We start from the raw sequence: 19,610 nt of genomic DNA on the forward strand, positions 1-19,610 counted from the left end.
GGAATGATATTTTGTAATGATTGTGAAGGCACATGTTTGAAATGTTTGAAATAAAAATGAACTGAACTGAACTGAACTACCCACAGCTCGTGACCATAGGTGAGGGTAGGGACGTAGATCGACCGGTAAATTGAGAGCTTCGCTTTTACACTCAGCTCCCTCTTCACCACAACGGACCGGTGCAGCGTCCGCATTACTGCAGCCCCAATCCGTCTACTGAGAATATTTCATGTTTTTTTCTTAGACATTTAAAAGAAGAACAACTCCAAACACCATTTAATAAAAGATATATTTTATTTTCTTGGTGCAACCCAGTCACTGCACTAGTCACTTCACTTTCATCTCATTGGCATTCCACAATAAAATTCACTCGAGAGAATCAATAAAACCACAACGATCAGCGAAACACCATTCCTCAGAGGTTATGTTGCACATGAACCCACAAGTTGGAGCTCCACACAGGAGCCGACACATTAGCTTATTCTACTTGCTGAAGACTTGTGACATCAGGCTGTTTATTCTAGCTTCTGCCATAAGTGGAGATCAGATAAATATGATTTAGGTAATCTAGAGAGGAAGCAGCTGTTACCAGAATAATGACATTTTAAGAGAGCTTTACACATATATTCATTTAAATATCCCAGCAGAGTGGGATCCAAATGAATCTGTCCTTATTTCCCATTGGGTTATACAAATATAAACTTCACTTACTTTGCAGATCTTTAAATAACCTTCTTTAGTTAATATAGTTACTGATTTAATCATGAGGCCCAAGAATGGAGCTCAAGTATGATAGCGGTGTGCGTTGCTTATCTTAGCTGAAAAAACATTATAGACAGAGGCAATCTGATGTCTGTAATGAACTCATTTAAATTTTTATTCACCATCTGATGTTTGCTCATTTTCAATTAGAGTTTGGAAATTTTATTTTCTAAAAATGTAAAGTTAAAAGTCTGAGGACAGACAATGCTGCAAACAAGACAGCGTAACACTGCCTGTGTGATTTTTGATGATGGACACAATGTATCAGAGAATACAATCATGTCATTGTTACACTTATACCACTGAACAATGTACAAGGAACCAGTCAAGCCAAAACTTCCTTCTGCTGCAGAGAAGTTCAGAGTTAGCAGTCTGTAACAGCAGAAATGGGACTACTTTTGTGTCCCGTGGATACAATATCAGAGCATCAAGACACTGTTTCAGCAAAGAGCTCCTCTGCTGAATTTCAGAGTTGCTCAGAGTTAAATGTGCCTGATTGATTCCAACTCCAAAGCCACATTGTACTACCACTCATTTTAAAATAATAAGTAATCAATAAAAACTTTGCTGAGACGCTTCATTTTGAATTGATAAAGAACAACAATCCAAATGACAGCACGTTCCAAGAGTTTGTGTGAGTTGGTTTGCTGTGATACTGACGGAGATGGAAATCATTGCTGGCTGGGATTTGGAATTTTCAGAAGCTGGAAGTTACCAACATCATAAATGTTTGGCTCTGAGGCTTACCAACAGTTAGGTTACACTTGGTCTTGATTTGAGATTTGTCTTCAATATTAATTCATGCAAAAGCATAAAAATAATCGATACACCTCCGTTTATGGGCATTGATTCACAAAAATGTCTTTGTGTGAAGTGTAGGTGTCTTATGTCAGGTTGGGACATGGTTTGTTTGCATGAAACAGTGGGCTCTGATGTTCTTCGTGTCCATGAGCTGAAAGAACCCCAAAGCAAACAGGTGACTTCTGAACCTACATCATTTTATTATTCATACCTTAGGGTCAGGAAAATACCTGCCCACTCGTTCCCTTCATTAAATCTGCACACTTTTATTGCATTAATGTAAATATGTGAATCATTTTCAAAGGCAGAGCACAGAGCTCAGGAAGATCTCTGATTAAGTGCCTTAAAGAAAATGAAACGCAAATGTTGAAAACAGATATGCATGTTGAAGAAAAGCTGATGCAGGCTGGTAATGCACAGAGCTCTTACCAGCTTCTCTTTGTATCCTTCAGGAAAGGCTTTGGGCCTGTAGTTGGGGGCCAGTCTCTTTGAAGGCCCGAGAGGTTCACCCTACTTCTTTTCTCTCCTACCCATCGTCGTAACAGACTAAGTTTATTCAACAGTCTTAATGGGTGGTGTTTGGGCTCCAGAGCAAGTGTTTGTCCCACTGTGTCGTGTCACTGGCACCAGTCTACACAGCCCCTGTCAGTCTCCTCTCCAGTCGGTCCAGCTTGGCAAGGTTTTCCTTCAGAAGTTTGGAACCTGGACTGAGAAGGAGGGCGCGTTGGTAGTACATCCTGGCAGCTGCATAATCTCCCTAAACAAACACACACATATTACAAATCTGATTTCACATTAGACCTGCCTGCTGCCGCTGAGCTCTGCCATTAGGTTGAGGTCATTTTGAGTTGGGTTTAAATCTGCCTGACCTGGATCAAAATCACAGCACAACACGACACTGTTTTTGCTAGCAGCTTATGTGTAGTTCAGCTTCACAGCTGTTGCACATGTTTCCATGACCTTTTTGAGACAGAAGGGGGTGAGTGATCACCATGAATGGGCGTGCGGTTTGGGCTCAAACTGGTGGATGGGTCCAACAAGGCCCATTTCCCAAGGACAGCTGTTGGTTTCTGTCAGCCTCTAACATGGTTTCTGTAGTGGAAGACTTGGGCAGTACGAGCCAGCAGACATCTTGGGCAACCACCCCAGTAGTGATTTAGAGAGTGAGGTAGAGTGGACAGAACTTTATATAGCACAAACATCACAGTACATGCTGATGCTCGCAGATGTCGGACACATGTAAAGTTTGTCAGGAGTGTTCAGTTGTATTGTCAGATTTTAAATGTGTCTTTTCTACCTTGATGTGCTGAATTCCTCCCATGTTCATCCAGGCCTGTGATTGGTCTGGTTTGAGCTCAACAGCGAGCTTGTAACTCTGGTGATAGAGAAGAGGACTCAGTTATCTCTGGGGGCAAATCTCAGGTAAACACATATTATTTTGTTATAATGCAACCAAGTACAAACCTTGCAGCTTTGTACCTGGTTGCTTCAGTTGCTTTCTGAAAATTACTCAAAGGCTCACTGGTAAATTTACCAACTGATAGCAGCAGCTACAACACTGGGTTTTCCATTCACAACATTTTTAACAGCAGAAGTGGGACCGGACTCAATATCTCTTGATGCATGCTCAATCATCCAGGTGAGTAAATCCCAAACGGTCGACTCTGTTCATCTAGACCATCCAGATGAACAGAATCGACCAGACTTAATAGTTAGTTGGTCAGCTGGTGTAGGTTGCGGTTACACCTAAGCCACATAACCCACAGCAACACATGCTAAAGGTTCACTACTGGGTTCAGATCTGGAGAGTTGGGCTCCTGAACTTCTCTGAACTCAATTTGTAAGATCTGACCATTCAAAAAAGACACAAATTTTGATGGAGCGCTGTAATCAAATCTCTGCCATTGGTTTCAATAACTTATTGAGTCCAGTTTGACTCCATGACATTATCTGGCTAGAAGAGACCTTTAGAGATGGTCATGAAGGGATCCATATGGTCAGAAACAACACTCATCAGTCAGGAAGACAAACATGTTTTAACTATAATTTGTGACATATCACATGATATGCCAACCTTTATACCATTTTATAAAGTGTTGTTGTATTTAGGTGATTATGTTTCAGCTCGGCAGCATCCTGGAGATCCTGTGACTTCAATTCAATTCAATTCAATTTATTTATACAGATCACAACAACAGTAGCCTCAAAGCGCTTTATATTGTACAGTAGATCGTACAATAATAGATTCAGAGAAAAGCCCAACAATCATATGACCCCCTATGAGCAAGCACTTTGGCGACAGTGGGAAGGAAAAACTCCCTTTTAACAGGAAGAAACCTCCAGAAGAACCAGGCTCAGGGAGGGGCGGGGCCATCTGCTGTGATTGATTGGGGAGAGAGAAGTAAGACAGGATAAAGACCTGCTGTGGAAGAGAGACAGAGGTTAATAACAGATATGATTCAATGCAGAGAGGTCTGTTAACACATAGTGAGTGAGAAAGGTGACTGGAAAGGAAAAACTCAGTGCATCATGGGAATCCCCGGCAGCCTACGTCTATTGCAGCATAACTAAGGGAGGATTCAGGGTCACCTGGTCCAGCCCTAACTATATGCTTTAGCAAAAAGGAAAGTTTGAAGCCTAATCTTGAAAGTAGAGATAGTGTCTGTCTCCTGAATCCAAACTGGAAGCTGGTTCCACAGAAGAGGGGCCTGAAAACTGAAGGCTCTGCCTCCCATTCTACTTTTAAATACTCTAGGAACAACAAGTAGGCCTGCAGAGCGAGAGCGAAGTGCTCTAATAGGGTGATATGGTACTACAAGGTCATTAAGATAAGATGGGGCCTTCAGTTTTAGAATACAACAGGCAGTAAGAGATTAAAATTATAATATTATAAACCAGTGCGTTTGATTGAAAGTGTAAAATTCAAACTGCTTCTCAGGCTGTTAGCCTCACATTGGCTTCTTTAGACACTGTGCTGATGCTGTGAAATAAAACATCCCACGTGCACAGACATGGCCTTCTTTGAAGCTTCAGTGACCTCAGATGACCCCCACCCCTGTTTCTTCCAGTCTCTTTTTCAGTCCATCAGCGTTTCTGGCAGAATCATCAGTCTCTTGCAGTTCTGTTTGCTTTCTCTCCTCTCAAGCCTCCTCAGAAAGTCATTTCAAGTTTCCTGTATCCTCCACAAATTTCCTTTGCAGATTGCATCTCAACCATCGGTCTCGGATGACTTCTTGTGAGTGTGCCAGCAATTCTGAATGGGTGGAACTTCCACAGTGGGAGGAAGGCCAGCAGGCAGGGACAAGCCTGCCTGACTTTAATCACATTAATGACCTGATTCCTTTCAGTTCACTTTCTGCTGAATTTCCAGAGATTGCTCAACTTTACAAAAACAAGAACAAAAAAACGAAACCTCGATGTATACCCGAGTTCAACGCTATGTTCACTCCAAAGAAGACTCCATCTTTCTCTGTGTCATCTCTGTTGATGTGTGGCATGTGCAATAAATATATGATGCCAAGAGAGATCAGAGGAAAGACACAGGAGAGCCTGATGAATCTGCACTTAATAACTGAGGAAATTAAGCAAAAATAACAGCAAAAAAAACCTCTTGAATGACTTTGGGCGGACCGTGCATCGTACCGTGCACCTTTGTTGTGAGAGCAGTTACAAATGCTATGCACATTGTAGAGAATGAAGTTTAAGCACACAGCACAGCATATTTTGGACATAGGTTTTACATCATTCCCTACTGATAAAGATTTCCACCATTGCAATTAAATTTAAAACTACACTGATAATTAATAGATAAACAATAACAATTAAGTCACAGAAAAGTTGCTGTTTTTTCATTATCCACTCAGAAATGTCTATTTTTCACAGTGGATCCACAGCATGGGGAGAAAAGGACATTTTCTGAGCAGGATTTTTTCTGTCATTTTACACATTTATTTATTTAGGCTGGAAGATCAAAGTGCACCCGGTGGAAGTGCGGTGCAGGGGCTTTGTTGCCAGTACAACAGCAAAGCTGCTTAGAGAGAATGGGATCAGAGGAGAGGCGCAACGGCAGGCTATAAGAGAACTAGCTGACACTGCTGAGAGGACCAGTCACTGGCTATGGTTAAAAAGGGCTGACATCACTTGGGCAGCTAAGGCAGTCAGCTAACCGCGAGAGAAAAGAAAATACTCTGCTCTTCTCCCCTCTGCTCTTCTTCCCTTTTTGGGAGGCAGTGGGGAGGTAGAGCGTACAGCCCGATCCGGCGGGGAGGTGTAGGAAGCCAGATCGGGCGCCCCACTTCCGGCTCTCCGCTCTGCTCTCTCCTATCTTGCTAAAATAGCAGTTTAGCCAGAGGTTAGGTTGTGCTTTGTGCTGTTAGCTGCTTATTAAAAAGCACTAGTTACCATCTAGTACTGTTAGTGAATAAACCTCCTCTGTCAGAAACCTCTAAAAGCTCCCTTTTTCCTTTTACATCTCACCCTTGGTCAATATGGAACGCCAGGACTGCCATAATGAATTAATTAAATACACCATTAAATAATTAATTAAATGTGGCAATAATGAATTAAAATCGGAAATAATTAATTACGTAAATATTTACGACACATGTAATTGATTAATTATTGACACATTTAATTAATTATTGACATATTTATTTAATTAATGACATAATTAATTATTAACATATTTAATTAATTAATAACACATTTAAATAATTATTGACAGTTTTAATTCATTATTTATTGATTTATTTATTTAATTCATTTTGGCACTTTTGTCCCCTTCATCTCTCCCCTTGAAATAATTTTATCTGTCAGCCTCACCCATCAAACTAAGTGGGCGGGGTTAACGCTGCCATGCAGCTTCTCTAACATTTGATTGGTTGCCGTGCAAAATAAGTCAAGACAGGTCGATCCTAGATAATCGATTGCTTGTGTAGACTTGGGGCAGCCAGGTATCCCAGAATGCATTTCAAATCACAGGCAGCAATGGTGGTGGTGTAGTTTTAAAATACCCCGTTTTTCTGTCACCAACTACACTTTTAACAGTGTTTTAGCCGCGAATGTCGCGCCGTAATCTTCACACGTCTGGTCAGGTTGTCAACATAGAGCACGTTTGCAAAAGTGCTCAGATGTTTTCAGAGATGTCACTCGCTCTGCTAACAGTCAGCTGACAGAGTGCACCGAGCTCTGCTAACAGTCAGCTGACAGAGTGCACCGAGCTCACAGCCCCGGTGTTCCAGCTTAACTGTTTGTTTGTTTTTTTAAGTTTTTTATAGTTTGGTTTTTGTTTTTTTTTTTGTTTGTTTTGTTTTGTTTTTTTTTTGGGGGGGGGGGTACGTTAACCGGTTTGTTTATTCCACTCTCCGTGTTCCACATGTTGCATTCGCAGATTCTCATTTTCACCGAACGATCGTCTCTTTCCGCCTGGTCTTGTGTCTCTGTGCTTCTGTAACATAAAGAACGAGCTGACATTTTTCTCACGACACCAGCGATCAGCTCAACAGGCCCTAAGTTTACCTGCATGCATCCTCCTCCTCATCTGTCAGCTGTTTAACACCTGCTGCTAATTCAAGAAACACGCCCACGTTACCTGGTGATAGTCACAGTTTAACTGGGCAGCCGGCGCTCGATATAAAGCAATGTCAGCGCATTTTTCTGCACAAGATAAGTAAATATAGTGTTTTCCCCGAGCGCAGAGCTGCTGGAGCTTGTTTCCCAACAGAGCACTTTATAGGCGAACAGCTTCATCAGCGGCTGATGTCCAATCACTGGCACAGCTTTGAAACCTCACCTGAGTTTTAGCTCTCAGTGGTTAAACGCTGGACTTAATTCACTCAGGTTTTGTCTGTCGGGTCACGTTTACTTCGCTGTTTTATTTACAACTGAGCAAATCGGTTTGGCTGAGGTTAAAGTTACGTTTCAGAACTGCACAGTTTTACAGACGTTTAATGGTTCACATGTGTTAGACTGAACCATTCGCTTTTCTTTATCTGGTGTGTTTTGGATTTAACAGTGAATTTTGAGAGTAAACTGACTTATAAAATGTTTTAAAGAAAGAGAAGAGAAGGCGCATTTCCACCGAGAGGAGCAGAGTTTGCAACAGCGTGTTCATCATGCAGACTGCAACCTGGACAGAAATATTATATCATCTGTTTTTTAATAGTTATTCAACTGTATTCTAAGCACCAGCTGTCTGTTAGAATTTTTAGAGTTTACTTAACTAAAATAAATGAGGTTAACATATAATTTGTGTGATTTTTTTTCTCCTTTTTTTTTTGGTGTTTCGGTCATGTTATGTTTACCTGTCAAAGGCTTGTTAGAAACTATGAAACACATTGTGCAGACTTCTGGATGTTAGACGAAAACTAATACTGCTCATGAATGAGACTAAAGGCAGGAAGGTGTCCTTTAAAACTAAACATGTTAATAGGACCTCCCTGTTTATATCATAGTTTATGATATAGCACGTGTATTTCAGTAATAGCCTACTGATTTCAGTGTAGTGGTGAACAGTCACACAGCTCACGTGGGCGTTATCTGTGATACTCCTTAACTATAATTTATCCAAGTTAACTTCAGTTAACCATTCAGACGGTTCTTTTGCAATGACAAGCATAAACACTCATGTTGCTGGTAGGTTTCCGCTGTGCCAGCTGTTTACATTACAGCTGCTTATGCAGTAACCATGGTAACCACGGACTCTGAGCGGCTGGATCGACGGAGGTCAGACAACAATTTTACATGTATGATCTTAAAACAGGACACAGCCACTATACGTGCTGGCCTCATATCAAATGTGAACGCAGACTGAGTCTATGTTTGACGTTTGTTTATATCTAATATCTCTCAAACATTTAAACAACAGCGAGTCTGCAGCTGAGGGAATACAAACTCAAACTGTCCGAACAGGTTTGTTAATTTTGTGATTTATTAAATGTGTAACTGTTATTCTAATCTGCTGCTGAGTCTCTTACGCTGATGAAAATGCAGAAAACACAGATCACACCTGTTCAACCAATCACTTTCATTCCACTTTGATCTGCGACAAACTGACGCTTCATCTCTGTTACAGTGTTGCGTTAGACTGCTATATTTTTGTGTTCTTTATGCTGTAGATTTTCACGTCTCTGGAATAGTTGGCAGTAATACGGATGATTTCCTGTAAAATCATATAGATATGAGCCGTGACATATTCGTAGATGACAGTTAGATAGTCAGCTGGGAAACTCTGTGTTAACTCATGGAGCTGAGGATATCGTGGATATGCTGACCTCGCTCCGTGGTGTACAGGGCCGTTTACCCTCATGATTAATATTCACAATAAAAATATTAGCCGAACATCATGAAGTCTGTATGTGTTTCATAGTGTCGAACAACCTTTGTACAGTTAAAGCCAGCAGTTACTACATGACGGAAACACCAACGTTATTTCTTTTATGCGTTTATACACAGGTCACGTTGATTACTGAACAAAAACCCAAAGATCAGCTGTTAATTGAATTTATTTGCTCTCTCTCCTCCTTAAACATGTTTTTAATGTTAGTTATAATTCAGAATTGGCGACTGAAACACGTAGGACACATAAGAACATCAGGAAACAAAACTCCGATAAATATAACCTCAGTAAAAAAAGTCAGTGTCAGCGGGGGTTATTACAGCTGTGTACCAGGCCTGCGCTTTGCCAGTGGCAATAACAGCTCGATTGCTTGCGAGGCGAGCGGGTCTATCCCACGCTTTGCCGTCAGACTGGGCAGACATCTCCGAAATCATTGAAGCACTTTTGCAAAGAGGCTGTATCTTGACAAACCGACCAGACACATGAAGATTAAACCACTACATTCTCAGCTAAAAAAATATTAAAACGGTATTTGGTGACACACAAACAGGGTTTTTCAAAGTTCAGTTCTGTTAGCTGCCACATGCCGGTTGTTGTGTGCTAAAACCAATGGCCACCAGGCCAAAGCAATGGTTTTGACTCGATCAGCGTTAACCCCGCCCCCTGAGTTTGATGGGTGAGGTTGACAGATAAAATGGGTGAGACCTGGTGAGACCAGAAGGAGTCAACTGTGCCAAAATGAATTAATTAAATACACCATTAAATAATTATTTAAATGTGGCAATAATTAATTAAAATGTAAAATAAATAAATAATTAATTAAATGTGTAAATAATTAATTAATTACATGTGTCGTAAATATTTATGTAATTAATTATTTCCAATTTTAATTAATTATTGCCACATTTAATTAATTATTTAATGGTGTATTTAATTAATTCATTATGGCAGTCCTGGCGTTCCATAGGGTCAACACATATTCATATGATGTTGTTACCAGGCCTCTGGAGAACTCAAAGACATGCTGATGAGGTCATTTAGCCATTTGAATCAGCTGTGTTGGACCAAGGACACATCTAAAACCTGCAGGACACCGGCCCTCGATTCGCCACCCCTGCTGTAGTGGGAGGAAAAACACTCTACAAGACAACTTGATTTCGCTTTGATTTGTGAGTCTAAAAAACAGTTTTGCTGATCAAATTTAGTGATTTGTTGTAAATATCTTGAGAAGATTAGCCCAGACCAGAAAAATACTTTGTTTAAAAGTAAAAGTAAAAGTGACTGAGTTAGCATTAAGCACAGTTGCAGACCATGTAATTTTGTACCTGGCATCGTTTCTTACATTCAGGGTTCATACACCTTTTTCGGGGTCAAATTCAAGCACTTTTTAAGGACTTCCAGCTTTTCCAGCCCCCCCCCACCAAAAAAAAGAATGCATGTTTCAATTCGCATCACCTCAGTAAGACCATATGAAAAGATAGTTATTTGTGGTGAATGAAATACAGTTACACTTTCCAGCACTTTTAAGCACCACATCTTGAATTCAAGCACTTTTCAAAACCTTGAAAAGACAACATTAAAATTCAAGCATTTTCAAGGATTTCAAACACCCATACGAACCCTGTACATTACTGTTTGCATCACAGAATCAAACACAGACAGAGAGTCATCATTAGCAGCTACAGAAAATCCATGTTGCTTACAGGAAGAAAAAGAGAGAAAAATATGAGAGGGGAAAGATGATAAGTCTGTGTGTGACAGAGAGTGCAGATTGTAGTACCTCAAAGGCTCGGTCCAGCTGGTTCATCTCTCTGAGCTGGTTCCCTTTGGAAAAATATAGCTCTGCTCTCACTGTCAGGTCACTGGGATTCTGCTGCAGGGCCTTGTCCAAAGCCTCCAGAGCCTGGAACACACACACACACACACACACACACACACACACACACACACACACTGCAGGTGAACAGACCTGTCGAACTCTACATGCTAGTCTGACTGTATGTGTGTGTAGGCTCTCAGTCAAATGTGGCAGTCTAAGGAGCTTGGAAAGAAAAACATCTGGACATCTTCAAGTTTCTTGAAGATGTTTGATGCAAGATGTTAGTGGGGATTAAAGTGCTCGGAAGGGGATCTCAAAACTGCATTGTAGGAGGCACTTGGTGTTGTAAGCCACCCCCTCTGTTCAAACATAGTCAATCACACTCCTTTTTTAAACCATGTGAACATTGGCATCCTTGAAAGAGTGACCGTTATCCTTTAAATGCAGACGTAGAGGTCTGAGCACTGCTCGCTGCATTACACAGCATACTCTGTTTCTGTTTGGGCTTGCTTTATGTGTGTGTTCCCTTTCTTTCCCTTCTGGCTTAGAGGGAACATTTTCTTCCCGGTGTTGTATGGTCCTGATTACTCCAAGTTTGTGTTCCCGAGGATGGTGGGAGTCAAAGAGGAGATACTGGTCTGTGTGTGTTGGCTTTAGGTAAACGTCAATGTTGAGGTTTCCATGAACAGTGAAGGCATCAAAGTTTTTAAGAAAGTGCTATTACTATTTTGCTTGTAAATTAATAACTTCACCTGCAGTTTCTCAGTTCTTCTTTCTTGCTTGGTAAGAGAAATCTAGTCTTATCTAAGCTTGAACAAGTGCATTAGTATCAGGTTCAATGTCTGAGGTGAAAACGTTAAGTATAATCACAACAGCAAATGCAGGATCCGACTCCCATTCTGCCCATTCTGCATCTGAGAACTTCTCCCTCTCAGATCTGGACAACCATCAGTTGTAACAGCTGCCAGTTTGTCCCATTTCAGTCCAAGTCCATTCAGGCCTATCCGGTCACTTCCTTTAACTACTTACTTTCTGTCACAGTGCCTTTCATTGATTGCATTGCTGCTAGCTCTCCTGTAATCACAAACTTTGTCATTATCCTACTTACAAAAACTAATCAGCGGGCTGTGACATCACAGCTCTAGTCCAGAGCCAGGGAGAAAATGTCAAAATTGCTTGTTTATTAACTGAAGCTCCAGATCCGTCCGTCCATTCAGGGCCAGATGGTGAATTTGAAAACATTCTCAAATGCTTCTTTTTTGTTTTTGCTTTGTTTTTTTAAATCAGTGTATATTAACATGGCAGAGTCTACCAACGACTCTTTGATAAACTCTCTATGAGAGAAAATGTTACTGTTATGGTAAATGGTAAATGGCCTGTATTTGTATAGTGCTTTTCTAGTCCCTAAGGACTAAAAGCGCTTTACACGTTCAGTCATCCACCCATTCACACACACATCCACACACTGGTGATGGCAGCTACATTGTAGCCACAGCCACCCTGGGGCGCACTGACAGAGGCGAGGCTGCCGGACACTGGCGCCACCGGGCCCTCTGACCACCACCAGTAGGCAACGGGTGAAGTGTCTTACCCAAGGACACAACGACCGAGACTGTCGGAGCCGGGGCTCGAACCAGCAACCTTCCGATTACAAGACGAACTGCCAACTCTTGAGCCACGATCGCCTGTTATTTTGGGGCAGATTTTTGTAAGAAATTACAACTGAATCCTAATTTCCCATTGGCCTCATGGGATGGTCAGGGAGATGAGGATGATTTAGAATGCATAACAGCGTCTTACCCATATGTTAGGAGGTTTTTCTCCTACACATACACATCTACATACATATAAACTTACGTTCAGTCTTGTACTGTATATAAATAAGATTCTCTACCACCTTGGTTTGTGCAAGGCATACATTCATGTATCATCATTCAACACACGAATCATTACACTCCAGACTTGACTGATTGGTAAGATGTGCCGAAGGAGTGGCTGTTGCTGGGTTGTCTGCCAGACTGGAGGAGTCTTCCCAGCACCTCCAGACTACATGTAGGGATGGGTACCGGTAAATGGTAGTAACCAGACCGAAAAGCAGCGCACATTTCGGTGCTTTATTTCGGTGGTTCTTTTTTTTTTTCCCCTGAGATGTCATACACTTTGGATTCTAGCCAATCATTTTACCTTTCCAAGGATAGTAGGCGGGCCCAGGTACATACGTTCTTTTAGAGCAGAGCTACAGATTAAAAATGCCCAAGGTGAAGTGGTCAAAAGTCTGGCTGTACTTCACAGCAAAAGATGCAAACTCAGCAGCAACAAGTGCTTTAAGCTGATACTGTGATACTGTCAAAGGAGGTAACACCTCGAATCTGATGAAACACCTGGCGACGCATAGCGTTTTTTTAAAAGCCGAGAAATGTGCTGTGTTTGATAGCTTGCTGTGAGACCTCACACCGAGCACATCTACTGCGGGTGTGGTGCCTGTTATCAGACCCAGAGTTAGCAACATCCCCCAAGAACCCGAAGAGGAGAGTCCTGGCCCCTAGCCCTGCCAGTGTAGCAGAAATGATGAGGATGATGATGCAGCAGCAGCCGTTCTTCTCTGGGTGAGTAGCTTAATGTTGTTCGTGTGTAATTTACGCTGAGTAGGCTAACCACGTTATTACATTAATGCATGTAAGGTGAACTAGCAAACATCATCATAGCTACATGCGGCTGTCTTCTTGTTTGATGGCAGGTACTCCCTTCACCCTGGCCAAAAATGACCAAAGAAAAAGTGGAAAACAGTTAAACATGAGAGGTTTTTGGACAAAGTTTGTGTTTTTTCCATTGTTTAAGCACTGCTTCCAGCCAAGAGTGATACCATATATGCCCCATAGCTGCAGAAAAGGCTAACATTGTTATCTTTTTACAAAAAAACAGCTACACATGAGAGGTTTTTGGACAAAGTTTGTGTTCTCCATTCTTTAAGCACCAGTTCGAGCACCGTTTAAGCACCGGCACAGTTTCAAAAGTACCGGTTTGGCACCGGTATCGGATAAAACCTAAACAATACCTAACCCTATCTACATGTCAAAGAATTCTTAGGCAAGATACCAATGCATCCTTGCAGGAGTCCACTCTGCAGGTGGGGGAGAGACATAGGAAAGGTGGAGAATAAACTTAACCTGGGTGTCTGTTGTCTTGTGTAGTATGGGAGACGATTGAATGTTGGGGTGGGTACAGTTTCCTCTGCGGTGGGGTAGGGTGGGCTGCCCCGGGTCCTGTGGGGCTTGGCAGTGCTACCGTAGGCCCCGGTCTGGATGGACCTGGGCTCCCTTGCCTTGGTGGGTACCAGAGGACGGGGGTGCCTACTGGGGCCAGCGGGGGAGCTGGCCCTAGGGAGGGGCATCCTCCCCTCCCTCCTTTTCCTCCCCATCCCTGGCTACCTCCCTCTTCCCGCTCCACCACACTCACCCACACAGGTAGGGCCTTGGGGTGCGGGTGTGTCACCAGGGTGCAGGGGAGACATTCCCCCCCCTCTGTCCCCTTCTGGCCACCTGTGCCTCAATTTTATCTCACAACTTAGACATCCACATTACTTACACTCTCATAACACACACATATATATAGGGCCTTGAGGGTGGGCACGTTAACGGCGTCCAGTGGACGGTCTGTATACTCAAACCTACCTCTGGCACCGGTGCCCACCTCTCAATTTTAAATCCATGTAGACATTGAGGGTTCTCGGGAAGGGCCGTGCTGACACCTGCTGCTCTCTGGCAGCAGCAGCACCATGCTCTCCCTTGTTTTAAATGCACTTTAAACAACACGCAGCAACACTACACATGAGCGGGGGGAGGGAGGTATGGGGTCTTCACACACCCCCGTTCTCTGCTAGCCATCGGGGCGGGGGGGCTGGGAGGAGATGTTGGCTGTCCGATTGGCCTCCCTGCTGCTGCGGAGCCTGGGACGGTCTGCTTGCCTCCACCCCGGGGGGAAGGGTAACATCTCTTGGGTCTGGGTTCTGTCTCCCCCTCTGGGGGCGAGGGTACCTGGACCCGGGGTATAGAGCATGTTTGGGGAGTGTGATTGTGTGTACATGTCCAATCCTTACGTTGGGTGAGTGCTGAGTGTTTGTATATGTGTGCATGAGGGTGGGAATGCATGTTTGTGTCTGTGTGTGCCTGTTTGTCTGTGTCTATATGTCAGGTCGGGTCTTAGACTCCACCTCTCTGGGAACTCCCAGGCCCTCCAGGGCCTATCTCACCTCACCACACTCCCTGCCGGTGACTGATGCCCTCAGGGGTCGGTGCATTGGTGGTTCTTGGTGTCTGGGGCTGGGCACTCAGGTATGTACCGGCTCACTCCCGGTGGCTACCTGGCGGGGCCTGGCGCCTGTTGCTCAGTCAGGCCTCCTCCGGGGTGCGGGGGGCCCTCGGGCCTCCGGCCTCTGGGCCTGCGGCTCGGTTCACTCTGACACAGCTGGCTGCCGGCAGAGCCGGTGGGCACGCCGGTGCAGCCCCGTCTAGCTTCTGCTCGGTGGCTACTGGGTGATGCCTCGTCTGGGGATCCTCAGCCCTTCCCATGAGGGTGGCACGGATGCCCTCCGGTGGTCCTCCTTGGGCTCTCGCACTCTGGGGCCTCTGGATGTCTGGGGCCTGGATCTCCTCCATGCCTGCTTCATGCCCTGGGGGGCGGGGCTATGGCTCTCTACATCCTCTTGCAGACCATTACATGTGGAAACCTTTTGAATACAAGCGCGCTGATCCACACAGGTGTGCACACGGGTGTTCACTGTTCGTAGACTTAAATTACACCTTTCTTGGCTGCTACTTCAAAGCACATTGTGCGCTGTCTGTCCTGCGTGCTGCACAACAACATTGAATATTTAGTATTTACTGCTGTTTACACTTAGCTAGATTAATGCGATGGTGTTGTGTTTAGTATGTTGCTTTGGTTTTTTTTTGCTTGTTTTCTATTCTTCTTCTCTCAAAAGGTGATCCAGGAGATTTTATTTTTTCTCCCCCCCTTTCTCACTGTCCCTCTCCCCTTCTGTTTTTCTTTTCCTTCCTCTTTCTTTCTCCCTTTCCTATCCCTGACTCATGTCTGTCCCGTCTGTAACAATTGAAAATAAAATAAAATAAATAATAAAAACAAAGGTCGATCAAATGGACCAATACGGCAATGCCACGATGATCCATTTGGCAAAATAAATCCATTGGGTATCCTTGTTGGTCTTCAGACAACAATTCTGACGGCTAAAGAACCAAATGGGACAGGCAAAAAAAAAAAAAAGATACCAATGCATCGGAGTGTCAGTGGATACAAGTGTCCTGATGACTCTTGTATGAATATTTTTGAGAGTGATTGCAGCTTGTACTAAAAAGTGCTTTGAGTGCTCAGTTGGAGTAGAAAGGCGCCATATAACTACCAGTCCATTTACCATCTCTTCTGTCAAACTGGGTCATAAACACTGACGGCCGTACACGCTGCTGGTGCTAACACAACAGATTCAGAAAGATCATTAGCAGTTGCTCTTATGTAAAGCAGACGCGATACCTACCTCTGTGTAGTTGCCACGCTTGCTGTAGATTGCAGACAGGAGGCGGTAACATTCTATGCAGTTGCCTTTTCTGGATATGACATCGAGCATCATCTTCTCTGCCTCTTTGGTACGACCAGCCATTGCTAAAACCTGAGCCTGAAACATACATAGAGAGTTTTTGTGTGAAACAAGTTATGGTTAGCACGTGGTCTCCTTTCCAACTAACGCACAAGAAACTAAATGCTATTCTTAGTAAGTCTGAGTATGTATGCCTACTCACGAGAGCCAGCCAGATGTCGGTGCTCTCCGGTTGCAGGGCCACAGCTTCTCTGTACACCTGCAAAGCCTCCTCGTAGCGACCTGTATTGTAGTATAATGCTCCAAGTGGTGTCAGAATGTCCACCTTCCTTGTCACCTGCAGTGCCCTTCATACAAAGGTCAAAGGTCATGGTTTTCAATGGAGGGGATTAGAGACTCAATGGTAGACAGACTGGCATCTGAAAACAACTGTATTAAACCTCATTTACCCATTCACACATAATTCAAGAAAGCACTTTATTCTATGCATTTTAACCTTTTTTACTAATGGTTGGATGGATATCAGGGTTTCTGTGCAGGGGACTCGGACCTGTACATGACCCACTATATATACAAACTTGTTGTAAACCCTGGAGTACTTCATCTGAATGTCACAACTTTAAAGGGTCCCAGAAAGACGCCAGCTTTTTGATCCCCATAAGAAGATTATTCTCTTAACCCATCCTAAATATTAGGACCAGTGGGAACCTCCAGTGTTTAATTCCAGTTATAGGTCTATGCCTCGGTTAAGGACTCAAAGTTCCTCAAAGAAATCCTTGCATGAAGCAAAATTCAATTCAATTTCAATTTTATTCAAACAATGACAAAACACAACAACAGCAGGTGCCTCAAAGCAAAGTGATAACAACTGAGCAATCGTGCTTAAAAGTGTTTCAGTAATTTGATTGCCAATATCAATTTAATTTCTGGGTTCAGACTAGGACTGGGCGATATATCGAGTTTTTAAATATATCGATATGAGATGTGAGATGTGACAATATCGTTTATATCGATATAGTCTATGTTACGTTATAATTATACTTGTGGAGCTGCAAGTTTGCCTCTCTTTCGTCCATTTTTATTTTTAGCACCTGGCGACTCTTTTTGGCTTCTCATCCGTAAATACTCTGCATTTTTCACGTGATTCAGTTTATTTTAAAGAGTCTCAACAGGATCTTCAGCTTTATTGTGAAAGGTTAATATGCAAAACAAACAAGCAGACGGCGGAGCCATGCCATTGTTTTACTGTCGTTGTTGCTAACGGCAACACATAAAAACAGGCGCTTGTCCGTCCGTAGTGTGGTTATATTACATATAAGAGAAAGAGAACTTTAACAAATTAATAAAGCCACTACAGTGACCATCAAAACGATAAAAAAATATTCCCGTAAACAGTTTATTTTGCGACACCACGAAACAAACGACAGCGTAAAATGAAACGATAGACGTTTTTATATCGTCATCCGATATATATATCGTTATATCGAGCAGCCCTATGCTCAGCGTCTGTTAGTTTACATTTTGACTGCACAATTGTGAGCTTTTTGTTATGGACAAAAACAACATTGTTTTATTTTATTTATGGAGCATTATTATTTAATAAATGCTGATAATTTATTTCTGAGTAATTTTTTCTTGTACATCTGCGCTGTATGTTAATAAAAGTGCCTGTGTGAGATCTGGGACACAGCTTTGGCGAAGAACTCTCTTTTTGTTCTTACTTTATGGCTTTAAAAAAATATCGAGATATATATCATATATCACCATCCAGCTAAAGAATATCGAGATATGAATTTTGGGCCATATTGCCCAGTCCTAGTTCAGACCACAAGAACAACCCGCAGAAAGAGGAGTCTCTCTCTGTCTGTGCTTCACTCCATGCTATGTCTCTCTCTGCTGTCTGGTATTCCAGCACGCAGTGTAACTAAACTGATTTCTTTTGACACATATCTTTTCCCAGAACAAGTGTATGAACAGAGAGACGCATAAAAAGGCTCAGCAGGATCGCCCTGAAGTGCACTCACACATAGACTTTAACTATGTTGTCGTTTCTTCCTTTGAAAGAGAACAAAGGCATTAAACCTGTCGCTCCAAGTGTCCCACTTTTGAAGAAATTTCTTCCTGCTTCGTCATTCGAGCTGGAGTTTATCATCTGTCCCATCCATTTTCCACAGACACTGACTGATGCCGTGCACAAGAAAAAAAACCCTCTAACCTGTTACTCAAACTGCTGTTTGGGAGGGGGAGGCCAGCAGCAGGAAAATGACTGGGAGGGTGATGTAAATCCATAGTTTATGCAATCGTTTTCACACCTTACCTCATGTGATTAGGTAGAGGACCAATAGGGCGTCCAGGCCCCTCTTAGGGACACACACCCATAGGGCTTAAAATCTGGAACTGTTCACCAGTTGCTCTCAGAGCTGAAGAAGCTCCTTGAAATGAAACTTAAAGTAGTCCAGACGCTTTTCTTTCTAAGCTCCTGGATGACTGAGAACCTTCACAGACATATTCTCTACAGAAAGGGGAATTTCACTGGTCTGTCCCAGTTAAGGTGAAAGTGGGCTGTATGTGGCCCGCGAAATGAGTTTGATGGCCCAGTCTACACAATGAGCCAAGATGTCATCTAGGAAACATCTAGAACACCCAAAAGTTTGTGCTTGGATTCTATTTGGTGATTTCAGTGTCCCTGGTAACTTTTCTGGTTTGAGTTTCTAGTATTCAGTGTGAGAGTTTTTCTCAGCAAATAAAACTTCTGCTTTGAGTTTACCTTTACACGTACAAGTCCTGCATTTGGGCCTGCCACAGCACAAACCTCAACAGATACTGATCCAAAAACAGCTGCCCTCACAGGTGATATGTTACATAGCAAAGGGGGACTGGATATCGGCATGAAACAACACTCAACAACTTCAGGAAAAGCATTTTGGAAAAAGAAACGTGCTTCGATGACTCTTCATCATTCATTTGTATGACCTGGAATTTATAGATACAGAGCAATATTGGTGGAGGCAGCTACAGTTGTAGCCACAGCTGCCCTGGGGCAGACTGACAGAAGGCTGCCATATCGCGCCATCGGCCCCTCTGGCCATCACCAGTAGGCGGTAGGTGAAGTGTCTTGCCCAAGGACACAACGACCAGGACAGAGAGAGCAGGGGATTGGTTACAAGTATTCTAGCACGATGTGTAAGTAAACTGATTTCTTTTGACACATTTCTTTTCCCAGAACAAGATTAGAGAAATGTATAAATGTCACGGTCCTGGGTCGGTGACAGTGTTTTGAATTTCGT

The 19,610-nt window shown here is 43.0% G+C and overlaps 1 protein-coding gene across 2 annotated transcripts in view; it reads right to left on the reverse strand.

The window, feature by feature from the left end:
• Positions 1 to 275: 275 nt before the first annotated feature.
• tmtc1 (transmembrane O-mannosyltransferase targeting cadherins 1) overlaps positions 276 to 19,610 on the reverse strand; it is a 91,412-nt gene continuing 72,077 nt past the window's right edge. For both annotated transcript variants that reach the window (XM_026146481.1, XM_026146480.1), the window contains 5 exons: positions 16,526 to 16,670; positions 16,264 to 16,401; positions 10,680 to 10,802; positions 2,861 to 2,938; positions 276 to 2,320 (listed from right to left, as the gene is read on the reverse strand). In XM_026146481.1, coding sequence (XP_026002266.1) covers positions 2,195 to 2,320; positions 2,861 to 2,938; positions 10,680 to 10,802; positions 16,264 to 16,401; positions 16,526 to 16,670 — 610 coding nt within the window. In that variant the 3' untranslated portion in view covers positions 276 to 2,194. The remainder of the gene's footprint in view (positions 2,321 to 2,860; positions 2,939 to 10,679; positions 10,803 to 16,263; positions 16,402 to 16,525; positions 16,671 to 19,610) is intronic.

Source organism: Astatotilapia calliptera, chromosome 17, assembly GCF_900246225.1.
Source record: "Astatotilapia calliptera chromosome 17, fAstCal1.2, whole genome shotgun sequence".
Lineage (NCBI taxonomy): Eukaryota > Metazoa > Chordata > Actinopteri > Cichliformes > Cichlidae > Astatotilapia > Astatotilapia calliptera.